The sequence below is a fragment of the Thamnophis elegans genome, chromosome 2 (assembly GCF_009769535.1).
Source record: "Thamnophis elegans isolate rThaEle1 chromosome 2, rThaEle1.pri, whole genome shotgun sequence".
Lineage (NCBI taxonomy): Eukaryota > Metazoa > Chordata > Lepidosauria > Squamata > Colubridae > Thamnophis > Thamnophis elegans.
Window position 1 is genome coordinate 56,685,120 of NC_045542.1, and position 27,991 is coordinate 56,713,110.

At 41.4% G+C, this 27,991-nt stretch overlaps 1 protein-coding gene across 1 annotated transcript in view; it reads left to right on the plus strand.

Moving 5' to 3' along the window:
• MGAT5B (alpha-1,6-mannosylglycoprotein 6-beta-N-acetylglucosaminyltransferase B) overlaps nucleotides 1-27,991 on the plus strand; it is a 260,592-nt gene that overhangs the window by 140,271 nt on the left and 92,330 nt on the right. The window contains 5 exon segments of the mRNA XM_032211348.1: nucleotides 936-1,048; nucleotides 11,273-11,346; nucleotides 17,974-18,144; nucleotides 19,942-20,106; nucleotides 20,277-20,446. Coding sequence (XP_032067239.1) covers nucleotides 936-1,048; nucleotides 11,273-11,346; nucleotides 17,974-18,144; nucleotides 19,942-20,106; nucleotides 20,277-20,446 — 693 coding nt within the window.

Here is a 27,991-nt window from a genome sequence, read left to right on the forward strand (position 1 = left end):
AATATGCAGATTGGAAATACAATGTGCAGTGAAATTAATACAAGCTTGAGGCCACCAGATTTAATGCAAAACCATTGCTTGCAGTATTGAGTTAATAGCTTGTGTTTCCTTTTCATTAAAATGAAGGATGGTATGTAATCAGCAACAATTGTTTATAGATCTGGTCCAAAGATATAAACCAGATGCTACATTGAAATGTTTCAGTGTATGTGACCAAAGAGTGGGATACAAAAGTTACTTTGAATTAATAAAGGGAACATATCATAAACTCTGTGAGCCTAAAACAAACTGGCAACAAGACATTGAAATGTGCTTATCTCTAGGAAGCTTCAATGCAAACAAATTGTGAACAGAATTCTGGCTTAGCTTGCCATCGGAATATGGCCCATTCTGAAACAGCTGATAGGCTGATCCTTCTTTGGGGTGGCAAGCGAGTTTCACATTACATAGAAGCCAATTCATTTTTTCTACTATGAATTTATTGGCTACACAGTCAATATGGTCACACCTTCCTGACAAGTGTACCAGAGAACATATGTATTTGCAGGCACATAGTTTTGAATTTTACTTTTTCTTAGGTTTGTTTGAAGTAGCGTTAAGTGTATTCAAGTGGGGTGTGGGAGAAAGCAATTCAGAAATAAGATTGGTCAAAGGGGAAAAAAGAGCATTTGGAGAAGATGAGGGCAAGGCTAGAAAGAAACTGCCCATTGTCCTGTCCTCCAAAAATAAGACTCCCTATAATTATGAAAAATTAGATCTATCTCTCTTGGGTCCAACATCTTTTTGGTTCTCAGTGTTGTTCTTTTCTGGTAGTTGCCTTTTCTGCTTTGAAAAACTATTGCTTCAGGAGCAGAGTATCTTCACCACTGTTATTGACAAGCTGAGATGACCATCAAAAATGAAACATGTATTATATTTTTTTTTCCTTTTCCTAGGTTCCATCCAGCAGCTGGTCTGATGGAGAGGATTCAAGCAATTGCTCAGAATGTCTCAGACATCGCAATGAAGGTGGATCAGATCCTTCGCAACAGTCTCCTAAATGGAAAATGTAAGGACACCTTTAGGTGTGAAAAGAATAGTCTGGAGCCAGTATAGATATGGAGCTATGCAGTATACCCAAGGAACTGAATCTGAGTCTATCATGCTATAGTGCTTCTGTGTAGATCCAAGGTACCTTTTTTCCCTCACCCCAAACTCAGGTTAAGCATTAAGGTACAATAGTCTGACATGGAGGAAATCTGCCATGTCTTGTACTACGTACTGTTGCATCCTAGGGGACATGATTTAAAATAGTGGATTAGATCTACAGTAGAATAGAGGAATGTGAGTGCTATAATCAAGAAGACAATTCTCTATGCGAAAAACGTTCTGGTCAACGGTGGAAAGGAACATGATGACTTGAGAATGCCTATCAGCAGCAAACAGACCTGCCACAGTTTTTCCAACTGATGACATGTCTTCTGTATCTACTCAGGGTATTTATGCCCACATCTTTAGAGAGGAATTAGCATGGACAAATACGCAACCCTGTACCCTTTTTATAACCTCTTAGATAAGCTGCATATAAAGTTAAACCAAACCAAACCTACTTTCTAAGTATCCACTCAACCAGCTAAGCCATCAGTGAAACTTTCTCCACTCAGTAGAGTTACATGAGAAGAAAGCAATTTGGCCTTTTGTGGAAGGAAACACTTACTTAGATCCTCTATTCTTTTCTGGTCAATATAACACACCTCTACTTTCCTCCTATATCCATACCAGGGGTGGATTCCTACTGGAATTGGTACCAGTTTGTTTTGTGCACGTACACCAGACACATGCACAGTTCACTGTTAATTGTTCTGCACATGCGCAAAGACCATGAAAAGCTAATAAAAAACATGCCTGCAATGGCGGTGGAGACCGGGGAACTGGTTTGGGGGCGTGGCCAGCCTGCGTCACTGCTGGTTCTGTAACCCAGGCCAAATTACCACTACCAGTTTGCCCAAACTGGTGCGAACCAGTAGAAACCCATCTGTGATCCATACAGAGTTTCAAAGGAGCTTTTTCAAAAGGCAACTGGATTTTGTTTTTTCTTCAAGACATTTTGCTTCTCATGCAAGAAGCTTGTTCAGTTCAGTTCAGAAATGAAGAAGCTTCTTGGATGAGAAGCTAAACATCTTCAAGGAAAAACAAAGTCCAGTTGCCTTTTGAAAAATCATCTTTGGGACAACCATGCCCTGGATGACTAAGACTCTCCATAGATATCCATGCATAGATTATCAGACAATTATCTGTTTTGCTCATTCTACTTCCTAATGTAGTTCATGTCTTTCTCATTGTTATGATTTATAAGCTATTTGTGCTTTACATTTCACATTAGGCTTAAGATCATGGCCATCCCGTGACTATCTGTGTAATGAAGAGTTAACATCTTTCATGTTTGGATTCTGTACAGATCAGAAGCACTAATCCATCTTAAACTTGGCAACCTAGGTTGGACTGAATGGACACATAGTTACAGCAAAGTTGTTATAGGCATATGTTAATGCTAGACTTGAAAAATGGAACGTGCAAAATTAAGTGAAAAGAACATTTATAACCAAATCTTTCTTCCACATGGTTTCAAACTGTGGAAATTACACCATGGATGTTTGCACATTCAGTTCTGTTTGGTAGCTTTTGTGTACGTGGGGGGGGGGAGCGGGGAGAGGAGACCCATTTAACATTGGCCTCATTTGACTCTGATGGGAATGGAAGAGTTACTATCTGCAATGCCATTGATAGGTGGAATGTCAAACATCATGAGCTGTAATCCTCACTGTTAGAACTGCCAAGCCATCTTCTAAGTCAGCAGCAGCAACACAGTAGAAGGGAGGGGAAGGAGGGAAGGAGCCCATCCCCTTGGCAACAGATGCATATCCCGAGGACACCTTCGTCCTACTTCTTTCTTCAGCATTCCTCACTGTGTGTTTCACCTCCTTTTAGTGGATGGATATGTTAAAAGCCATAATCCTGGGGAAATCATGCTACAGTGATTCTGTTTGTTTCCTACTGAGCCACTGAAGAAAATGATCCCCAACAGAACCATTAAAATACGTGCCTTAAATCCCACGCGGACTCATCAACTTTGCTTTCTGTTGTTGTTCCCGCTCTCCATAACCCAGGCCTGTGATAGTCTTTTCTTCTAGGTTGACTTTCATTCGGAGCTAATCAACAGCACCTACTGTAGTTGCTCTGCCTTTCTTATTTTGCCATGCCATGGGAATCAAACGGGGCAATTATCACAGAAATCCTGTCAGGCTTATGTATTAAGCTGTGGGTTGTCAAGCTTTGGACTTGTAGCAATTGGGTCCCCTACCCACAAAAACATAGCCACTAACTAGTGTTTAATCCAGTATACAGGGAAGCCTTTCTGTTATGTGCTTATTTATTGTTTACTTATTTATTTATTACTCAAGCTTCTGTACTGCAACAATCCAAAGATCCTGAGTGGCTTACAAGTTACTGTTATAACAAAAATAAGAGTAAAAGCAATATATAAAAACTGCAAGAATAGGTAAAAGGTAAAGGTTCCCCTTGCACCTATTGTCTAGTCGTTCCTGACTCTAGGGGGCGGTGCTCATCTTGGTTTCAAAGCTGAAGAGCCAGTGCTGTCCAAAGACATCTCCATGGTCATGTGACCGGCATGACTAAACTCCGAAGTCACATCAACACTGTTACCTTCCCTTGCATTTTTATGTGCTTTCAAACTGCTAGGGTGGCAGAAGCTGGGACAAGTACAGGGACGTGCAGTCACTAGAGGCAAGGGAGGCGGAGCCTCCCCAGTCTCCTGAGAGAAAAGAAAGAGTTTTAAATATTTTTTTTAATGAATTAAAGCCAGGATAGTTGCTACCAGATTTCAAGTCACAGTGGCTTGGTGTCTGCTCTCAGTGTTAACTAAGAGGAGGCGAGAGAACTCGGGGCCTCTTTTGCTTAAGGAATTTTTCGCCTTTTAAAAGTTAAGGCGGAGTTAAAAAGCAAAAGATTTAATATGCAAAAGAGGCACTGATTCTCCCGCCTCCTGATCTGGGAGCAGCGAATCATATCTTGCACTTGAGCGACTGCGCAAGTACAAGGGTGATTCTGGAGAGGTTTTTCTTTGACCACTAGCCGCCATTTCTTCAGCAGCCAGCCCAGCACCGAGCGGGGAGGACGAGGAGGAGGAGGAGGAGAAGAGCGGTGAGCCCTTGTCGGGTGGGGGTGGCTGGCTGGCTGGCTGGGAGGAGAAGAGCGGTGAGTCTTTGTGCCGGCCGGCCGGCCAGGCAGGGAGCAGGTCGGGTGGGGGTGGCTGACTGGCTGGCTGGGAGGAGAAGAGCGGTGAGTTTTTGTGCCGGCTGGCCGGCCAGGCAGGGAGCAGGTCATGTGGGGGTGGGTGGGTGGCTGGCTGGGAGGAGAAGAGCGGTGAGTCTTTGTGCCGGCCAGCTGGCCGGCCAGGCAGGGAGCAGGTCGGGTGGGGGTGAGTGGCTGGCTGGCTGGGAGAAGAGCGGTGAGTCCCTCCCCAGCCAGCCAGCCACTCACCCCCACCCGACCTGCTCCCTGCTTGGCCGGCCAGCTGGCTGGCACAAAGACTCACCGCTCTTCTCCCAGCCAGCCAGCCACTCACCCCCACCCGACCTGCTCCCTGCCTGGCCGGCCGGCTGGCCAGCACAAAGACTCACCGCTCTTCTCCTCCCAGCCAGCCACCCACCCACCCCCACACGACCTGCTCCCTGCCTGGCCGGCCAGCCGACACAAAGACTCACCGCTCTTCTCCTCCCAGCCAGCCAGCCAGCCAGCCACCCCCACCCGACCTGCTCCCTGCCTGGCCGGCCAGCCGGCACAAAGACTCACTGCTCTTCTCCTCCCAGCCAGCCAGCCACCCGACCTGCTCCCAAGAATGTCAGTGGGGACGGAGGAGGTGGGGGGCGAGGCAGCAGAGCGCGGCAGCAGCGAGAAGCAACACCCCCACCGCTGTGTCCGACAGGCATCTCGCGTTTATGTCCATCATAAATGAGAGACGCCTGTTGGACACAGCGGTGGGGACGTTGCTCCTCGCCGCTGCCGCACTCTTGCCTCACCAATGGTATCCCTTACCACACGTCACGACAAGTAAAGGGAGCTCACTCTGTTACATGGTGCTAGGGATTCGAACTGTTGGACAGTTAACTTTTCTGAAAAAACAAGCTCAGCATCTTAGCCACTGACCCACCGTGTCCTTGCAAGAATAGTGAACACTAATTATCATCCTGTCTATCAACAGCCTCGGGGTAGCATCATCCTTTGATTCCATCCCCAAAAGTCCTCTGAAAGAGAAAAGCCTTAACTATGAGATAGAAGTTTAACAGGAAAGGAGCTAGGAATCTGTCTGGGGATTACTACGTGGCCTTTAATATCTTCCTGATAAAAATATTTTTTTTCAGATAGTCCTTTCAACATCCTGCACCTGCAGTGAATAGCATCTTGGTAGTTTCTAGAATAATCCAGCCTTCAGGAGAGGCCTTGAGGGGGAAAAGTGTGCTTTCCCACACATTTTCAATGATGCCTCAACAACTTCATTGCCTATGTCTGAGCTCCCCTATCACATTAAGACATAATGTGTTTTTTGTATGTGTGTGTGTTAAGTATTAAGTTTGAACGCATCAACTGAGCTTTATTCAATACACTATGGTAAACAACATAGTACTATGTACACTATAAATCCAGCCAGTATCTCTCTTTACACTTAAATAAAGTTTTTCAGGTTCTTATTGATAGTGCATTAATATTCACAGATTTAATCACTGATAAGGGGGCTGACTTGGTGTGCTTTACAAAGCTTGGTTGGGTATCATGTATAAGAAGCCCCTCAAATCTTGTGCCCACTTGGATTTCGGGTGTGCCATCAGCCATGATCCTGGGGAAGTGGGATAGGTGTTGCCATTTCCATCCAAGATGTTCTAAGGCTTCCAGAAGTGCTACTCCAGGCACTGCTGGATGTGGGACCTTATTTGTAAAGTAAAGAGCCTTAGAGATCAAATGAGGCCGCTGCAAAGGTATCAGCATCCCTGACATGAGGCTTCTTCTCTTCCTGAGCCATTTAACTCTGTGGCAAAAAATGGTGGTAGAGTTCCCTAGACTTAAAACTCTTGGGGACTTTAATTTGCCTTCTTTAGAACAAGAATATGAGCTGACTCAGGAGTTCAATTGTGGATTTGATTCAGGTTACTGATGGCTTATTTCATCAGAGTGAGTTATGTAGTCTTTTTCTTGTATACAGTATGTAGTATACTAATTAGGGCATACAAAACCTTTGCCAGACCAATTCTCCAATACAGCTCATCTGTCTGGAATCCACCCTGTATATCGGACATTAATACAATTGAATGAGTCCAAAAGTATTTCACGAGAAGAGTTCTCCACTCCTCTGCTCGCAACAGAATACCCTACATCACCAGGCTTGAAATTTTGAGCTTGGACAACCTAGGACTTAAGCACAGTACACAAAATTATCTGCTATAACGTCTTACCGATAATGACTATTTCAGCTTCAACCACAATAATACAAGAGCACACAATAAATACAAACTCAATGTAAACCACTCCAAACTTGATTACAGAAAATATGACTTCATCAACAGAGTGGTCAATGCCTGGAATGCACTACCTGACTCTGTTGTTACATCTTCAAATCCCCAAAACTTTAACCTTAAACTGTCTACTATTAACCTCACCCCATTCCTAAGAGGTCTGTAAGGGGCATGCATAAGTGCACCATCATGCCTACCACCCCTGTCCTACTGTCCCCATTTATTTCTACCCATTCATTCATACTCATGTTTATTCTTCTACTATTATCTTGTAAACAATTGACAAATCAAATAAATAAAAAATAATTAGAAGATGTCCCTTGTAATTGAGAGATTACTTCCAATTTGCCTCGAACTTCTCTGTGGGTTACCCCTGCTGCATGGAGAAAAAAGTATTTTGTCTCTCTGAAGCACCAGTTGGGGTTCCATAGAGAATGTCAAGTTCTAGTGCAGAATTCAACCAAAGGCTTAGTTGTTATATAAAATGAATATGTGATGGGAACCAGATTTTTATACCTGGTGTCTTTTGTTGTGTTCAACCCCTTCCCTACCCTGATTCAGATCTTTTAGCTTTTTTGTTTAAAACGTCACCTGGGGTTCATCTGTTCCCTTTGACTTTTTGCCTCTTCAGAAAGGGAAAGGGGGCATAGAGTGTTGTGGCCCGCCAGCAGCCAGCAGAGCAGACTCAGGCAGTGAGGAGGTTATGGAGGAACATGGGCCAGTCCTGGAGTCTGGGGAAGGCTCTGACGAGTGCTCTGCATCAGAGACAGAGATGGGGCCAGGGCCCTTCCGACAGTTATCAGCTGCCTTCAGAGACGAAGATCAGTGGGGCAGAAGAACAGCTAAGGCGGTTCCTGATGTGTGCATGCACAGAGCTGCCAGGAGAAGGGAACAGTTAAGGAACAAGGGCTGACTCAGGAGTAAAGGCACAGGTGGATGGTAAATGGCCCTTCCCATAGGGAATAAAGAGGAGCAAAAGGGTGGAGTTTGCAGGAGACAATTAGTTCAATTCATTAGGGTAAAGATCTGTTCCTGACTTCTTGCCAAGTAATTGCTGCTACAGCATGGCTTTTGGAGGATGTCGGCCTGGCAACTCTCCAAGCCTGATAAAAGTCCATAGTTGTGAAATCTCATGAAAGACTGTTAAACCGGGACTTTGCTGGAGAGGAATTCCCTTTTACCTAATTAAAAGAGGTGTTATCAGGGTGAGGAGTCTGCTTCATGATCTTGGGAAGCCAAGGTCAGAACATAGAGAATCTTAAGGAAATTAATTCCAATCCAAAGGGTCCATTGATTCCTAAGGTGTTGTTTAACTCAGAGTTTCACTCACACCTTGTTCTTCCACTTTTTCTGTTTAGAGCTTTCTTTATCATATCATATAAACTTGGAAATGAAGCCTTTGCCTTCCTGAATCAAAGACTTAATCTTTGAAATTGCCAATGGATTTCATTATGATGATTAATGTGGCAGATGCAACAGCTCTTTATGACTGCTTATCTAACCAAGCTACAGTGTGGTGACCCTCAAATATTAAATATTGACAATTTCCCTCTCAATTTTCTTTGCCCACCCAGTAGCTCCAAATAGCTGTGGCTCCCATCTCACCCCAGGCAAGAGAGAATGCAAAGAAGCCAATAAACTATAGCCGGGGGCTGTCTTAATATCAGTTTTTAACATCCATCTTTAATCTGCAGATAGGATTCTTAATAAAGCTGAGTAGCAATGACCTTATTTAACATTAGGGACATGAATAATTGCATGGGTTTCAGAAAACTAGTCATGAAAACAAATGGAGCACATTATAAATAGTTGATAAAGGTCTTGCTGGCTTGCTTTTGCATGAATAATGGATCATGCCAAAGTGGAGCTTCTGGGTGAGTGCTAAGCATGTGCTATGTAGGGACAGGCAGTATGTCTAGTTGCACAACTAACTTCATGGATCCACTTCTGTGGAAGCCCACATCCTAGCTGGGACTGATGATGTTCCCTGGAGTCTCCTGACTCTACTCCTTGCTGTTCCCCTCTTTGCTTGCCTTCCTGAAAGGGTTGGCGGCCTAGTGCAGAATTGTCAAGTTTGGGAAGATTCCTTCTGTGTTTGACTACCAAAGTGGAATTGGTTATGTTGGAGCAAGAAACCAGCTGTTCTAGAGCCTGCTGTGGTCTTTGGTCAAAGAACTGTACTCTTGGTAGCAATAACACTTAGACTTATATACCACTTTACAGTGCTTTACAGCCCTCTCTAAGCAGTTTACAGAGTCAGCCTATTGCCCTCAACAATCTGGGTCCACATTTTACCCACTTGGGAAGGATGGAAGGCTGAGTCAACCTTGAGCTGGTAAGATTCAAACTGCTGAACTGCAGCTAGTATTGCATTCTAACCACTGCGCCATCTCGGCTCATATCTTGTAGATATGATTGTGGCTAAAGCTGAACCCTAACCCTAACCCTAACCCTAACGTCATCACAGCGCGACGAAAACATCGCGCTGTGATCGAAAAATGTAAAAATAAAGCTAAAACCTTCCCCTAACCCCCCCAAACCTAACCCTAAACCTAACCCTAAACCTAACCCTTAACCTAACCCTAAATCTAACCCTAAACCTAACCGTTAACATAACGAAAAACCTAACGCTAACCCTTAACCTAACGCTAAACCTAACGCTAACGCTCTAAACCTGACCCTAACCCTTAACCTAACCCTAACCCTAACCCTTAACCTAACCCTTACCTTTATGTGAATCGGCTTGCTTTAATTTTAATTTTATTTCAATTTTTAATTTTTTTCGTCGCGCTGTGATGATGTCACATGCGCGCTTTCGGCGAGCGCGATTTTGTCCTCCGCGCTTTTGACGGGTCACGCTTCATGTGAGTCACATTGATTTTTATACTGTGAATTAAGTTCTTCCCATTGAGCATAGAGTTACCTGCGTAGAGAGGATGTTACACATGTGGTCTCTCTATCCAAACCTAGTTATGAGTCCTGAACCAAAACCTATTAAAACAAACTTAAATTTGAATACTGAAATTAACAAATTCAGTATTCTTTAGTCCTAAATATGTCTTAAAAGGATGGGACAGATACTACATGAATTTCTGAATTTGTAAAAGCCAGAGATGATAGCTAGATGATAATAGTGGTGGGATTCAAAAATTTTTACTACCAGTTCTGTGGGCATGGCTTTGTGGGCATGGCATGGCTTTGTGGGCGTGGCAGGGGAAGGATACTGCAAAATCCCCATTCCCTCCCCACCTCACTAACCTGCTTTTCAGCTCTGTTCTCCTGTTCAGGGAAACAAAAGAAGATCAGCTGGGAGGCTGGGAGGCAGTAGGGGCGGGGCCAGCCTATTTGCCAGTTTTCCGAACTACTCAAAATTTCCACTACCGGTTCTCCAGAACCTGCCAGAACTGGCTGAATACCACCTCTGGATGTAGATGTATGTATGTATGTATGTATGTATGTATGTATGTATGTATGTATGTATGTATGTATGCATGCATGCATGCATGCATGGATAATAGAGAGAAAGAGAATAAAAAGAAAAGACAGAAATTACAAATAAACATTAAATTGAAAACTGCAGAGTAGTGTCAGATATAATTACAAGAAAATTCAAACTACTTCATTAGAAGAAACATCTCACTTTTACTCTTATTTTTCAACTTGATTTAAAACAAATACAGAGAGAGTTGCATGGTAATTTAACACTTTGTCACATTCAGAACTGTTATATTTAACTGCTATTTATGTCAAATTTTAGATTAGCTATAAAAATAAAATGACATAATTGAAGAATTTAAACTTCTCATTTTAGTAGAATTCAAAGCTTGGATGCGGCAAATGGCCATGCACGGGATTGTACTCCATAGTTTCCAGATTAAATGAAAACTAGAATTAAATTTGGGATTGGTTTTTTTTTTTTCATGTCTGAAGTATTTTGGAGATTGCTGCATGCTCCCATAGTTTTATCTGCCATATTTCTAATAAAGGAATTATAAGTGCTTTCCAGTAAAAATCATAAATTATTCTAGTAAGAGCTTAGCATTTATAAAGCCAGTTCAGTCTATTTTATAGATGTAGTATATACAATTTAATAATACTGAATAGACAAATAACATCTAGAAAAGGAAACTCACCATTTAAGACTTGTTCCACCCTCCACATCATCTTCCACATTAATTTGGGCTTTATGGGATTGGAGCTTTTGCATAATTCATGATTATTTGGTTTAAATGTGGAGGGAAAAACAGAAATTGGAAACCATCTACGTATGTCACTCTTGAAAAAAGGATTTTTCATAATGAAGCTTTCAAAGTATTTAGAAGAAAAATCAAGACTCCTAACTATAGAGAGAAAAATCATTTTCCTAAAAGGAAATGTCTTGTGCTTGTCTGAAAATGTGTATGTGTATTTCTGTAGGTTTCTTTAATTGGAAAACTGCAGAGTAATATTTGGAGAAGAGCAAATAAATAAATAATTCTGCTACCCATATGAATGAATTTAATTTGCTTACATTTCAATGCAAATGACATATTTTTCTGCCCTTCCTCCCTCCTTCTTCCACTTAGCAGACCATCTGTGTTGGATGTGGGGGAACACAAGCTGTTTCAAAGGACAGCGTGGTTTGGTTGCTTCAATGATACAAAATATTGTTAGGGAACCACAGCTCATATAATCTTCTGACCTCCCTCCCTCCCTTTTTCCTACAGCCATAGAAGGCCGACGGGACCAATGTGAAGTGCCCAGAGATCCGAAGTACCCCGATTGCTCTGGAAAAGTAGAGGTGAGTATGCAAGATTTAAAATTATATTCTAATTAGGATCCATGAGAAGATCTGCTCTCTTATTGAATGAGAAGTTAAAAACAACAATTAAAACCTTTTGAGGAGAAGGTAACCTTTTTCTAGGAAGCAACATAGCAATCAACGAATCTAATCTGCTCTCAAGCGCTGCTATCGCTCTCAAGTTTCCCTCAAGTTAGACACAAAACCGTGAAGTGTAAAGGACAGTTAAGCAGTATACAGGTAGTCCTTCTCTTACGACAAGCCCAACATTTCTGTTGTTAAGAGAGAAAGTTGTTAAGTGAATTTTGCCCAATTTTACGACCTTTCTTGCCACCCTTGTTAAGTGAATCACTGCAGTTACTAAATTAGTAACATGATTATTAAGTGAATCTGGCTTCCCAATTGACTTTGCTTGTCCGAAAGTTGCAAGCCGTGATCACAGGATCCCAGGATATGGCAACATCATAAATATGAAATAGCTGCCAAACATTCAAATTTTGATCATGTGACCATGGGGATGCCACAACGCTCAAGTCACAATTTTCAGTGCTATTGTAACTTTGAATGGTTACTAAATGGACTGTTGCAAATCAAGGACTACCTTTATAGCTCTTCCTGCTCTATTGAAGTATAAGTGTATTGCATCCTAAGGTTTAGATAACCCTAACCCTGTTACTCTTTTTTCAAGGCTTCAAAGATCTGGCTATGTGCCAGAGCCTGGGGTGCTAAAAGTGTTAGGGACCCTGTTTAATTTTTATGTAATCATTATGAAAACTTTCACTTGCCTACAGTATATGTGAAATTTTTAACTATTTTTGTGCTTTTATGGTATGTATGTGTGTGTGTGTGTGTATATATATATACGTACACATATGTACGTACGTACACACACACACACACACACACACACAGACATATATATATATATATACATACATACATATATATATATATATATATATATATATATATATATATATATATATATATATAATGCTTTTTTAAAGTTTGCAAAATCATAAGAATTTATGTATTACTGAATACTACTGCCCTACTACCATCTATCCTTGAGTTGGCTGTAAACCTTGTCATGAATTTGACTGTCCCATTGCTGATTCCTATTCTGCCTCAGTTACAGACTTTCCTTCAAGATAACTGATTTTGCACAACTTCAGGCTGTTTTTGGTTTAGATCCGGATCAGGGACCTTTTGATGCAACCTTAAGGCTCTCTCGCTCATAGGCTTATCCATACTGCATACTTACTGTGGTGGGGAGAGACCCCTCTTACCATTTCTGAAGCGTCCTCAGCAGACCCTCTTAACTAGATCACTGCAGAGGCAGACTGACCCTAGTATGTCAAGCATGAAATGTTTTCCTGGGGAAAACAAAAAAAAATGACTGTGTGTGGATAATCCATGGCACATGAAGTAGAAAGCTTGAGATGTTATTGATGAGGGACAACTGTCTGCTTGGCTACAATAGCCCTAGTAAGATCTGATGTGAGACTATCACCTTCACCTGGTTCCTGAGCTTGAGGCCTATTCTGTGGTGTTGATTTGGCTACAAGTGATATTGGAAACTGGATTTTGCAGCCTTGTTCTTTTTCTAAGTCTTCCCAGATTTCTCTTCATTTGAACTAAATTGAGATAAACTGCCTCACCCACTGGTGGCTTTTGATTGTTTGGGTCTGTGTCTTCAGCAATTTTTTTCTCAGACTCCCCACACCCTTTCACAGTTTTTACCATTCTTAAAGGACCCATAGATTTCTAGTTTGTCTTTATTAAATTCTTTTGTTTTACTGTTTTAAAAATTATATTGATCCTAACAAAAGGCAAGGTTTTAATATTTTAATCCCTTTTGTATCAGTGGTGGGTTGCTAGCCAGTTTACTACTGGAGCATTCATGCTCACGTATAGGCAGAAGCATCCAGTGACTACTGGTTTGGCCAATCCAGGCCGAACTGGGAGCAACCCACCTCTGCTTATGTATAATGTAGGCTCTAGGCTCTATTTCATGATTAGGTTATATGTGCTTGTATTGGTGATAATTAAATCACTTCATTTATTTTTTTAAAAAAAACCTGGAAATAGCACTCCTACCTAGTAGGTAAAGTTGGCACCAGACATACTTTGGACCTAGAAACATCACTAGTGATCGTGGGGAAGAAGCATGGGACAGGGAGTGGCAGTCTTTTTAGATTTGGGGAAGGGTTATGTTTTTAGAGTTAGAGCTTCATACAACTGACTTGGGAGTTGCACATGAACACTTCATATACATGTACATTCACACTGAGAAACACATACATAAGTATCCATGCTAACTGATCTGTAGCCACTGGGCTACTGAGAAATTAGGAATGATAGCAATAGCTGCCCTTATCTCTAATATGGAGGGTTAGGGAAGCCATAGGCACCGACCAAGAGCTGTTTGAGACCCAATGCTGTGGATTCACAACTCTAGCCCAGGCTTTATGGTCACGTAGGAAGTTAAACCCCACCCCTCTACTAGTAAATGAAATATTTTAGGAAATATTAAAAGGGCAGAATATTTCCTCCTAAAAAGGAGTCAGGAACTCATCCACCCCCTTTTGTCAATTGCCATTAAGGCCTGAGACAGTCTATTCTATATAACAAAGATCTACCTCCTTCAGCATCTAGCAAACAGAAATTCACCACATGGCACCTGAGAAGATTACATCAGCCAGAGGCTCAAACAAGCTTGGGTCTCAGGACAGCCTACAAAGTTAGCTAAGACTCCGGTCCCCTGAGAGTCTGACCACTAATCAGAATGCATTTCTTACACAGGAATGGGAAACTCTGGGGTGGGACCCAGAGACCATAAAACCAGGGCACACTCAGCATCTCTGCCCTTTCTGCTCAGGAATTCAAGACGTGAGATCCTGTCTACCATTAAACCTTCTTTCCAAGCAGCCTCTATGTTTCTATGTTTCTTTTCCCCCACTTGGAACTGAATCCAGATGGACATTTCTTCCAACAGTCAGATACCCACAAAATCCATTTCCTTGTTATCTATAAATGAAGGCCTTTAGGATGAAAGATCATTGCAACCTCACTCCCCCCTCTTCAACATTTAATGGATGGCATCACAAATATACTATTCTTGTTTTATCATTCTAAATGTTTTTCACTTATTGTGCATTGTTTTTATGGTGAGGTAACTAATAAGCTAGTACCATATATTGAGACGGTTTACTCCAGAAGGCAAGGTGTTTCTTTATCTAGTCCATATATTTTGATGCAGCTGTCAGGTTATCAGTGTCTTTTCGTTGTGTTGTTTTCTGAACAGGCAAAAACTGTGCAGTAGGAAGAATCAGTAAAGGAGAATATTGTACCTCAGGGTTAAAATGAGGGGTCCTTGGTGCACTCTGAGCTTGGTTGTTTTCTTGTAGACATTTCATTACCCAAACTAGCACTGAAGATGTTACCTAGTTTGGGCAATAAAACATCTGCAAGAAAACAACTAAGCTCAAAGAGCACAAAGAACCCTTGATAGATAGAATGTCTTCTGATTTTCTTCAGGATATGCTTATCTGTGGATTTCATGCTGATGTTGCATCCTTGATCCTAATGTTAAATCTTGATTTCATGTCCTTTCTCTGCCTGCTAGAAAGGCAGAAAATGATATGCATTAATTTCCAAAAGTCCAGGAAACGCAATAGCTATTAAATATTGCAATTAATTTACTTTCTTTGCTCCCACCCAAAGACTGCTGAAATCATTTGTCATCTGCTATGAACGAATCGTGCCACACATTTCAACTTAGCCTCAATAGAAACGATAATGTTGAAAATTCTAGAAAGGGATTTGAAATTCCATTAAGTTCCAATAACTTGAAGAAATGTTTCTTCTTCTTCTTCTTCTTCTTCTTCTTCTTCTTCTTCTTCTTCTTCTTCTTCTTCTTCTTCTTCTTCTTCTTCTTCTTCTTCTTCTTCTTTATTAAATTAAATCTTCTAATAAAACTGGCATAGGCAATGCAAAACAATAGATTATTCTAGATATTGTGACTATGTGGAACAACCTTCAAAATGTACTGACCATGACATTTTTCCCTCCTCCTCCTCTTTTTCCTCTTCCTCCCTCATTTGATAATGCAAACCCCCAAAAGATACATCTAAAAGAATTCCAACTTTCCCCTTATAAATACGCTATTGAAATAGGAGACTCCACTATACTCCATATTCAAAAGGCTCAAAAGAGATGTAGGCTAGCTTAACAAAAAAAACTGAACAAATAGTCATTTGAGAGTGGGATGGAGAGGATAGATGTTTCTTGCTCTCAATTCACAGTAGCTCAGTTGCCCTGTGATTCATGATTAATGGATGGATGTAACTTTCATAGAGGTGTTAATTATTCACACACAAGCTATGAAAAAATAGCACCAATATGAATTTATCATCTTGCTTGTTTTTAATCTAGAAAGTCATCTCTGGCCTAAGGAGCTTTGGATGCCTTATATTTGTTGTGCTTTTAACAAAGAGCAGAACTTTAGCTAGCCTTGCCAGGTAGAGCAGACAGGAAACAGATCAGATGAGCTAATTCTACAGTACTTTATTGTAAGGCTACATTAACAGGAACTTGCAAGCCTGAAAGTACAAATCTCCCACCCTCACTTTTAATACACTGATAAATTAGGGGGGTTCCTTTCTGAGTTTCCTCTGTGCCTGTTAAGCAGCTGTGGGCTCCCCCCTTATCTGATTGTTCCCCAGGCAGCATCTCTTCCACCCACTTCTAAGTCATTCCTATAAATCATTACAGCTGGATGTGGATGTGTTCAGCACTATACAGCTGCACCCCAATGTTTTAGTTTAACTATAAGTTAAAATAGAAAGCCAGTTTGGTGTAGTAATGTAGTTAAGACGCCAGATTAGAAACCTGGAGACCCTGAGCTCTTGTTTTGCCTTAGGCACAGAGCTAGCTGGGTAACCTTGGACCTCCCTGCTCTAGGAAGCAGGCAAGGGCCAACCATTGCTGAAATATTTCCAAGAAAACTGCAGGTCAGCCGAAGTCAACACTGTCTGGACAGCATACCCCTAAGTTAAAATTAGTTATCTCCTCCCCCACTGAAACTCAGCTACCAATCTAACTATTTGACAATATAAATTAATGGTTAGATTAACAACACCCAACCTTTACATTACTCAGACTTTCCCAGTTCAGTAGCGTTCATTTTTGCTGCCTTTGTTCATGCCTGGGTTAAATTTTAAGTGTGATTTAATTGTGGGTGGCAGTAATTCTATCTCCTGTCTGGATGATTGGTGAGTTTTACATATTGGGAGTGGAGGGCTGTCTCTTGAGTGGATTCATTTGTGTAGTTAAGTTTGGAAGAGGATGGCACCAGCAATTATGGAGGATGATGGATCTACACAGAGGAGCCGATGCTTATTGCTCTGTGTGCAAAAATCACATTTTGAGGGCATGCTTCTTTTTTTTTTTCTTTCTTAGTACAGGATTGTCAGCTCTACCTTTCTGGGCAATAGAATATTAATGCTAGCAATGATCTTTCACCTACCTGTTTTTGAAACTTCCTAACCAGCATACTTATTTTTTTTCCTGGTGAAATTAATCCAAACCATTATAAAGTTGGTTTTTTTTCCCTCTGCTAGTACTGGCTGAAATAAAAGGCAAAATATACTTTGTGAATAGTGGATTGATAGAGCTACCCTGAGCTCCTCTGGCAGCATCTCCTATGCATTTAGATAAGAACATAACACCAGCAGATACTGTATATACTCGAGTATAAGCCTAGTTTTTCAGCCCACTTTTTGGGCTGAAAAAAGCCGCCTCGGCTTATACTCGAGTCAGTGAAAAATTTGCCCGAAATGGAGGAGAAAAAGGGGCGGGGCCATGCCGCTGGGTGACACTCGTGAATGGCCCAGTGCCCCTGTGAGTTTCCCCTCCCTCTGTGTCAGTTTGCCGCGCAGCGCGCACCGCACCATCCCCCCGCCTCACGTTCTAATGTAATGCAGGGCTGTCTTACGATTACCCTTCCTCCCCCTCCTGCCGCTCTGCAACGATGTCCCACCTCCTCCTTGTTATGGCAATCAGCCACATAGCGATGTCCCACCTCCTCTGGTACAGTGATCCAATGATAGGAATCACTGTGCCGTGTGTCATAGGAGGCGGGACATCGCTCCCGCGGCTGCACGGGACATCATCATCACAGCGGGACATCAGCATCATGAGGTGAGTGAAGTATTTCATTGAATACACCACTAGTTTACTGTTTTTCTTTGAAATAAATATTCAAAAACATTATTGGTATCTATTTTTATTTTTGAAATTTACCGGTAGCTGCTGCATTTCCCACCCTAGGCTTATACTCGAGTCAATAACTTTTCCAGTTTTTTTGTGGTAAAATTAGGTGCCTCGGCTTATATTCGGGTCGGCCTATACTCGAGTATATACGGTATATATCGGAATCTAATCTAGTTTAAACACAATTTTCTTTCACAAGATGTACTGTGGATATTTTTCCTGGAACAGAGGACACAAAAAGTTTCTCCTTATGTTGCATTTTTGCCTCCCCCCCCCCTCTCCTTCACAAGAACTTGTACTTGTTGCATATCTTCCTTTGTATTATCATTAAAATAATATTTTGCCTGGCAGTGGATGAGGGCTCGATGGACTTCAGACCCTTGCTATGCATTCTTTGGTGTGGATGGCACAGAATGCTCATTCCTGATCTACCTCAGTGAAGTTGAGTGGTTCTGCCCAGTGCTGCCTTGGCGAAATCAGTCAGCAGCTGCCCCTTCTTCCAACCCATTGCCCAGGATACAGGTAAGGCTTGCTGCTCTTGGACTGACTCAGGGCTATGACCTATATATCAAAGTGGCTTTATTTTGAAACCAGCTTGACTATGATCATTCGATAGTAATGGACATGGGCAACCATCCACAGAAAAAACATACGTTAGAACATCTGTTTGTGAAAAACGGTAGTTCCTGAATGATTCCTATTTTGGGATATGTGTGGGAGGAAAAGAAAAAAAATATTTCTGGTCTGTGACCATAATAAAGATGGATTGATTAGGAAAAGATTCTATACTGTCTACAACTAAGTATAATCACACATCCCACTCAATCTCTATTCTCCATTAAGTATACATAAGTAAAATCAGAGCACATAGTCCATTACGCTACTATGGGATCAGGTACAATAGGGAGAATTTTCCTCCCAATTATATTTTTTCCTGGTATGGTAGTAGTGTTAATATAGGTAGAATGCCTGAGTAAGGAGATGCTGCCTATAATTTCACTAAGTAGCAACTGAAGGAATTAGTTCCTCTACATCTGTCTGACAATCAGATGGCAAAAATGGGAAAGTTGAAACAGAAGGAAGTCTATTCTTAGCTTTTCCTGATAACTTTCAGGCTAATTTATGGAAAATAGTTTGGAAGTGGTTTGTCATGATCTAGAATGATTTTAAATCTGCCAGCCTATGCCCCTGGATTTTCCTGATGGCCTTGCGTTATCTGCTGAGCATAGAGTGGTCAGTCCATTGGGGTCATGAATGCAAGTCATAGGTACTCTTAAGGCAGTAGCAAAATGAAACCACTGAATAACATCAAGGTAACAGTTGTATGGTATACAGAACTATAAAATAAAAGTTATGGTTATAAAAGTTATAGGAGCTGAGGTGGCGCAGTGGTTAGGGTGCAGTACTGCAGGCCACTTTAGCTGACTGTTATCTGCAGTTCAGCGGTTCAAATCTCACCGGCTCAAGGTTGACTCAGCCTTCCATCCTTCCGAGGTGGGTGAAATGAGGACCCAGACTGTGGGGGTAATTTTATGACTCAATTTGCTAAAAATCTGTAAACCGCTTAGAGAGGGCTGAAAGCCTTATGAAGCGGTATAGAAGTCTAATAAATAAATAAATAAATAAATAAATAAATAAATAAATAAATAAATAAATAAATAAATAAATAGTGGGGAAAACCCAGCCCTAATAGCAAAACGTCATCAAATATATTGTACAATTATCAGTGGTTATAAGATGTGAGAAAGCAAATCAGTATCCTAGAGGAGAACACGGTTGCTGCAAATGTGAATGGAGACATTCCACATTACAACTTGTAGTTTGTAGTTTTATCACTTCACTCTACCAATAGGCTGTACCTGATAATGAACTTTCAAGATAATCCTCAGCATACTATCCTAAGCTCACCATATTGTCCTAAACCAGGGGTCGGCAACCTTAAACACTCAAAGAACCACAAAGGTCCTTATCGGAAGCCCCCCCCCCCTTTCAATTCTGGAGCTGACCAAAAATCCAGTTCCCCCACCATAGAGACTCCTCCTAGTGCACCATCCTTTTTCCTCTACCTGTCCTAACCAAAAGCCTTATCAATTGTAAAGCCAACTGGCAACAGGGAGCTGCAGCAGAGGGATGAAAGAGCCACATGTGGCTCCAGAGCCATGGTTTGTTGACCCCTGTCCTAAACCATTTCAGTAGTATCTTTAATCTTACCCAAAGAGGCAATGGAAAGAAGAACATATATCCAAGTGATAGATCTTATGAAGATCACTGAACCTTGCATGAGTAGAAAGTCTATAGGGTTTTTTTTTATCCCCCAAGGCGGCTTTTCAGAGAGACTTCGCCTATCTTCTGGAGTTAATTGGCAGTGGCAAGGAGTCCTTGATCTTCATGAAGAAACGGATCCGTCATCTGGCCACACAATGGCTGAGGGCCTCTCATAAACTGGAACAGAAGCTGGAGGGAAAACACCGAGATCGGAAGCAGGTAAAAAATTAAATTAGTTGCTTGTTCATTGTATATGGTGTTGTAAGTGTAATGCGCAGAGATTCACTTGGGCCCTGTTTTTGTAATTTATTTCTTGCTCACCTAAAAACCCTGTTTCTTTTGTACCTATTCAACCCATTCTTTCTTTCTTTTTTCTGGCTTTTTTCTAGATTTTGATCCACATTGGCTTCTTGACAGAAGAATCAGGAGATGTTTTCAGCCCTCGTGTATTAAAAGGGGGCCCATTGGGGGAGATGGTCCAATGGGCAGATATATTAGCCGTTCTTTACATCCTGGGCCACAGTCTGAAGATCACCGTCTCTTTGAAAGAACTTCAGAGGTGGGTTTTCTTCCATAGTTGAAGCATGGCATTTATGGCACAAAAATCATCTTAATAAGCACGGAAGGCTTATTTTTAAAACATTGTCAGCCTGTTCTATTTCATTATATTAGACCAAGTGCCTTGATTTAGATTCCTCATACTGTGGAAGTCACAGAAGAACTCCAGGCAGTCCTCAACTTACGACTACAATTGAGCCCAAAATTACTGTGATGAAGTGAGACACTCATTGTGAGTTTTGCCGACCTTTCTTGCCGCAGTTGTTAAGTGAATCACTGCAGTTGATAAGTTAGTAACCTGGTTGTTAAGTGAATTTGGCTTCCCCATTGACTTTGCTTGTCAGAAGGTCACAAAAGCTGATCACATGACCTTGGGACAAAGCAACAGTCATAAGTATGAAGCAGTTGCCAAGCATCTGAATTTTGATCACATGATCCTGGGGATGCTTCAAAGGTTGTGACTGTGAAAAATGGTTATAACTCACTTTTTTTCAGTGCCATTGTAACTTTGAACAGTCACTAAGTAAACAGTTGTAAGTTAAGGACTACCTGCATCAGAATTCAGAGAAGTGTTATTCGATACAATAGCAGTATATTACGGGGGGAAAAACACCCAGGTATATTTTATGGCTGGTAGCATCTAACGACTAATAGATACAATGATATTATCCATACACTCTCTCATGTGCCTTGTTCTTTCTCTTCTCTAAAGAGTGACAGAAAATTATTTAATGCATGAAAACTGACAAAATAATGTTCACATGTTTATGTGATCAACAACAACAAAAGCCCCCTGTGATACAAAACTCCAAATAATGCAGCTTTTCCTCAGATAAAGCATGGTAACATTAGCAGCATCTCAAAGCACTATACAGTAGATATCTTCATATCATCTGGCTTCTTCTCACCAAAGCTAACATTAGGCAGATTTAATTTCACAGAAAAAAGGGGGGAGTGATTATAATACCCTAAAATATTCCCTAAAGCAAATCTTTGCTGTGAAACAAATCCATGCCTTTTCCATACAAGTACTGTGTTAAGTGTTACTCCTCCTCTTCACTGCTCTCCCACCTTTAGACAGGGGAGCAAAAGCTCTTTCCTAAAATGATCCCAGCTAATCAAAGGTTCCTGCAGTGCAAGTGATGATTTAACAATGCTGCATAACTGCTGAGGGTAAACAAAGCTGGCTTAGCAAGAAAAAGCAACATTTCCTGGGACTCTATAGCTTATGTAGGGTGATGCTTTTTTAAACAGGAGAATTGCCACCCCTCCAACCCCACCTCCTTGCCACAGCGGATTCTTTTTCATGCTGAACGTTTGTTAAAAATTGTCTCGCCTCCCAACAAAGTGACTCCAGACTAAATTAAGCAAAGAAAAGTAATCTTCTTAAATAATGCAGGATTTCTTTGATTGTGGGGGAGGGGTAAGAAAAGGAAGAGCAAACGATGATCAGAGCAGGATTGAGCTGATTAGTATTGAACAGTTGCTGATTCAGTCTGAATTGTATGCTCCCTGATCATTCCTAGCCTTTTGCTATTCTACACCAAATAGATCAAGGTGACGAAGTAAATGTTGCAGGAAATGAAATTCAGTATCACATAAAAGAAAGCTCCATATGAAAATCCCCAGCCCTGCCTGTAATGTTTGGTACGACTTTCCCATTTTCTTATATCACTCTGCCCTCTGCTCTCCAGGTTTTACCAGCAGATATGTAACTAATCCTATGTCTCTAGTACACAGTAGTGATTGTTCAGTGCAATTGGGAACCTCTCTCCCCTGGTATGGCAAAAAGATACCTGTTGTGATCCGCCGCCGGCCTGTGGAGCTGGCAGCAAAGTCAAACAGTGAGGAGGTTGGGGAGGAACATGGGCCAGTCCTGGAGTCTGGGGAAGGCTCGGATGAGGGCTCTGCATTGGAGGCAGAGAGGGGGCCAAGGCCATCTGGGAGTGATGTGCTGCCTCTGGAGCCTCCAAAGTCTGACATCAGTGAGGCAGAAGAACAGTGTGAGCCTGTTCCCAGTGTGCACATGCACAGAGCTGCCAGAAGGCAAGAACAGTTAAGACAAAAGGGGCGACTTGGGAGTAAGGCTTGGAGATGATTGGCCCCTCCCATAAGACATAAAAGAGGAGCAAATAGATGTGAGTTTTTGCAGGAAGCAATTTTGTTCATTCTGGTGGGTTCAAACTCTGAGAAGTTCCATTTGACTCTGGGCTCCGTTTGGCCTTGCAAAACTAATTGGCAATTAGGTCTCTGGCAGAGTTTCAAGGGAGATAAAAGTGGGTGCTTATCAGCATTACCCTGAAAGACTGTGGCAGACATCTGTCGGCCTCTTCACAAACTGTTTGTGACTCATTACAGGCTGTGAATGACCATAATTCATAGCCGTTTAAATAAAAGAGGGTTTTGGGGACTAAGTGTGTGATTTATGCTTTATCAGGAAGCCTAGGTCAGAACAATACCTTAGTGTCACCTGTTGGAGACTCAGCCATATCTCTGGCCACTGATTAGCTTGGAGACCAAGTGGGTTCTGGGCAGTGGTGAGTTTCAAATTTTTTTAGAACCTCTTCTGTAGGTGTGGCCTGCTTTGTGACAGTGGCTTGCCAGCCATGTGACCAGGTGGGAGTGGCTTGCCAGCCATGGGACTGGGTGTGTGTGGCCAACTTGTAAAATGTGGTGAAACTCACTTAACAATCCTCTTGCTTAGCAACCAAAATGTTGGCTCAGAAACTCTGGCATTTGAAGCACGCAAGTCTTAAACCTGTCAAGTTACAAGACCCTTGCACCCCTAACCCTTTAGAAAAAAAACCCAGGGGTGTTCAAACTTGACAGCTTTAAGTCTTGTGGACTTCAACTCCCAGAATTCCTCCTCCAGTCATGTTGGCTCAGGAACTCTGGCATTGAAATGTGCAAGTCTTAAAGCTGTCAAGTTACAAGACCCTTGCACCCCTAACCCTTTAGAAAAAAACCCCAGCGGTGTTCAAACTTGACAGCTTTAAGACTTGTGGACTTCAACTCCCAGAATTCCTCCTCTCGCTCTTCATCTTGATGAAGTGCGGATGTGCGGGTGGAGGGAGCTGGAACTGGTTTTAAATGGCACTGGAGATTTGTGGAAACTCTTCTATAGAAGAGGTTAGAACTGGCAGGAACCCACCCCTGGTACTGGGGAAAAGGCTGGATTGAAAGATCTGAGCTTTCCTGATGCCACGAGAAAAATGAACCTGCAGAAGAATGTCTAGGGGGCAGTGGAGAGTGCACCAGTCTAAAAGGGATAGTGAAAGTTGGTCCAGTCCCGGTGTTTAGGGGTCACCTGGGTGTGCAAAAAAAAAAACACCACCATAGTCCAATGCTGCATTAATAGAGGGATACAGTCAAGATCATGTGAACTGTTAATACCACTTTATAATGCTTTGGTAAGGCCACACTTGGAATACTGCATCTAGTTTTGGTTGCCATGATATCAAAAAGATGCTGAGACTCTAGAAAGAGTGGAGAGAAGAGCAACCCAGATGATTAGGGGACTGGAGGCTAAAACATATGAAGAACAGTGGCAGGAATTGGGTATGCCTAATTTAATAAAAAGAAAGTCTGGGGTGATAAGATAGCAGTGTTCCAATATCCAAGAGACTGCCACAAAGAAGAAGGGGTCACCCTATTCTCCAAAGCAGCTGAAGGCAGGACAAGAAGCAGTGGATGAAAACTATTCAAGGAGAGAACCAACCTAGAACTAAGGAGAAATTTCCTGACAATTAGAACAATTAATCTGTGGAACAACTTACCTCCAGAGGTTATGGGCACTCCAACCTTGGAGGTTCTTAAGAAGAGATTAGATAACCATTTGTCTGAAATGGTATCGACCTTCCTGCCTGAGCAGGGGGTTCAACTGGAAGACTGTCAAGGTCCCTTCCAATTCTGTTATTATGTATCATTGAATGAATGCTCACTAAAGCCTGTTAAATTGGATCTGTGTGCAAAATTTTATGAGGATAAGAGGAGGAATTCTGCTTTAAAACCAAAATATTCAAGGATATGTAGGAGATTTTGATATTCACTATGATTTGGTGAACTGTGACTTGGGAGTTGGTGTGATGGAGACTTAGATCTCTTCCTGAATCACATCCAGTTTGTATGTAACCAGCAGAGGACCTCCTTCCTTTCAGCAGCCATTGTCCCACTAGAAATAAAAATGCTCTTCATGTCTTATCTCTACCAGGACTGTCACACATGGCTTCCTATAAGCAGAGCCACTCAAAAGTTTAATTTCTTTTGCTCTTCTCATATATTTTAGCACACTTTGGTTCTGTAGTGGCAAAAATCATGGGAAGATTTTTTTAAAAGTAAAATTTAAAGGTCAGGAAAGCTATTCCATTTAATGAAATTGGAGGTAATCTATTAAAAACAAACAGGCAACTCACACTTGCTGCATTGCTTTTTAGCATCTTGTTGGAATTTTCCCTTTCACGCCTTTTTTTTTTTTTTGAGACTGCATATTCTATGCAGAACAATCAGGCAGAGAAGGCCCAGCGCTGTAGTTATTAGGACATCAAGAGGAAAAATGACTCAGACACTTCATGCACACTTAAGAGTGTGAAGTTGTTAATTAGCACCAGTGATAGTGCAAATGAGACTGGAGCAAGGACAGGGGCAGCCTGGAGAAGGGAAGTTTCAGGTGTTGTTACCTTTGGTCCATGATTATGGTGATAAAATGCTATAGTGTCCTATATGTAGATCAATTTTGTTTGTCCAATTTATATCACTGCCCGTCTCACATATGTGATTCAGGGTGGCTTACAGAATTAAACACACACACATACACAAAAACAGTGGAAAAAATATAAGCAAAATCACAATAGCATAAGAGCAAATTTAAATTGCTATTTAAAAAGTAAAAAATGTGATTTGTAGGAAAGCATAAACAATCTCTCTAACATTATAGACTGTCGGGGTTCTAAGTAATATACTCATAGCAAACAGAACTGCGAGAAAGGCAGGCTCCTCAAAGAACAGGTTTATTGGACATATCATATTAGCACAGACTGGTGAAAACCGACTCTCAAGGTTCCCGCAGTTTTCACCTAATTAAAAATAAAAGTTTTCTCCCTTTCCCAAACAATCAGTCACATGATCCAATCACGGTGCTGTCTGGTTGCCTGGAAATTTCACTCCTCTCTTCAGCCACCTGTGGGAATGTCCTTGGTTCCCAGGGGAAACTATTTTGTTTTGGCTACAAACCCCAGCTATGTCTATTTCCCCCCTCCCTATCCCTCAGCACCATTGTGTCAACACTGAAGCCTCCCAAATGGTCTCAGTCAGGCCAGCTTCAGAGTTGACATAGACATTATTCAGGCTTCATGCTACTATTAGCAGATCTCCAGATCAGATGGCAAAGCCATTGTCTTCAGGCTCTGCTGGAGTGCTAATAGAATTGGGAGCAGTCTGGCCTCAAGGTGAATGGTGTTTCAAATGGTGGCGGCTGTATCAGAAAAGACTCTGGGTCCCATTAGAGGATGGGACCCATGTCATTTTACTTATTTATTTATATTTCATCTGTATTATTTCTTTAATAATCAAGTTAAGGTTGAAAACAAATCCAATACTCCTTCTTCCTCCTATTTTCCCTACAACACCATCTAAGGTTAGTTCGGCTGTGAAAGAGTGACTGGCTCAAAGTCACCCATGGCTAAGGTGGGACTAGAACTCATGGTCTCTGGGTTTCCTGCCTGGTGCCTTAACCCCTAGGCCAAACTGGCTACCTTTCTGCTGGATCTGACTGGAAGGGTTGAAGTGACAGAGAAAAGATGCATTGGGTAATTGCTCTACATTTTCCAACCTATACTTTGCTAGTGAAACTTGCTTGACATAGTAAAGTCTATCCCTATCCCCTTATTATTGTGAATGGAAAGAGCTGTTTTCTTCTATTATATAAAGGTGACAATATCTTGGAGACAAGCATCTCACCTGCAGACTAGTTGAACATCTCCCTATTGGTTTTTTTGGGCAGCAGAGAGAAATATTTTGCTATCATTTTGTTCTGGGGTTTCTGTTATAAATTCAAGTTTATCCATTTTGCATATCCAAATACAGAATCATAAATCCTTCTCTGCTTCATTAGCATTAATCATTACACACTCTTCCCGCTACATTATCAAGATGTGCATGTACATGGATAAAACACAGGGGGAAACCTGTATTGAAACAATTGCAATTGTAATTTAAGGGACTTGAAAAATCAGCAGGTGTCAAAATAAAAATGTTTGCTTAAATATAAACTTAAAGCTCATAGAAAGAGATTGTGTTTATTCATCATGCTGAACCAACATTACAAACCGTAACCAAATGAAAATGTGACTTAGCATGTTGCATCAACCAAGCTATAAAGAGCTTTGTGTCAACTTTACATACCCATTTAGTTAGGTTTAGTGTTTGATTAATGCAGTGTACAATTATGCAATTGTTATCTCTGATAACAAATATGGAAAATCAGAATAAAACACTAGGGGAAAAAATCTTCGCATAGAAATTTTTTTTATTTTCCATTTTCATAGCATATAATCACATGTATAATATTACATAGTCAATATCATGTTGTATTATTAAGTAATTACATCAATTCATCTTACCATCAACTACCAAAGGGGAAAAAAACCAGTTATTGGCTCTTCTGCTCTCCATACACCATATTTATACCTTATCCGACACTTTCTTCCCCCTCTCTCCTCCCCCTTTCTACATCCTTTCTTCCCTCCATCATTTTCTACTCTACTTCCCCTTCCTTTCTCCTTCTCCTCTCTCCCCTAACCACTCCTCCTTATAAACCTCATCTTCCCCCCTCACCCTCTCTCCTGTCCCTCTCTTCCTATCTTTCTTCTCTCCTCTGCTTCCCACTCTTCCTCTCATTCACTTGGTGTATTTCAGCTTCTGAGCAAACTCCCCTTTGTGTTGATGGTATTTATAATTCCATTTCAATATACATAAAAAAGAAAAAATAGCAGTATACATGTACAATCATAATAACCTTAAAATCCAACACTCCTCCTCCAACTTAGTAAACTCCACTCCCTCCCCCCCTCCCCCCAACCCCCCAACCTCCCCCCCCCGACTTCCCAGAACCAATACAAGGTATAAATCTTTAACAAAAACAGTTTAAAATATACTTAAAGAGAAAGTAAAAAATTAATAACGTCTTTGAATTGAGCTTAGGTCCTCCTTGCTAGGCTAACTATAAACAATTTGTATCATTTCTGATCTTAATCATAAGCTATCTGAAATTTCCTAGACCCATATTTATTTTGAATATAGTCAATCCATTTTTTCCAGTCTCGTTTATATCTCTCGTTTGAATAAGATATGCAGATATTTTAGCCATCTCTGCTAAGTTTGTGACTTTCAATGTCCCTTCTTGGATAGTAGGCAAATCTTCCTTCTTCCAGTATTGCGCCACCAACAATCTAGCTGCAGTTATCAAGTGCAAAATCAAGTTAATCTCTACTGCTGTACAGTCAGTAATTATACCTAACAAAAATAGCTGGGGGGAAAACTTTATCCTTTT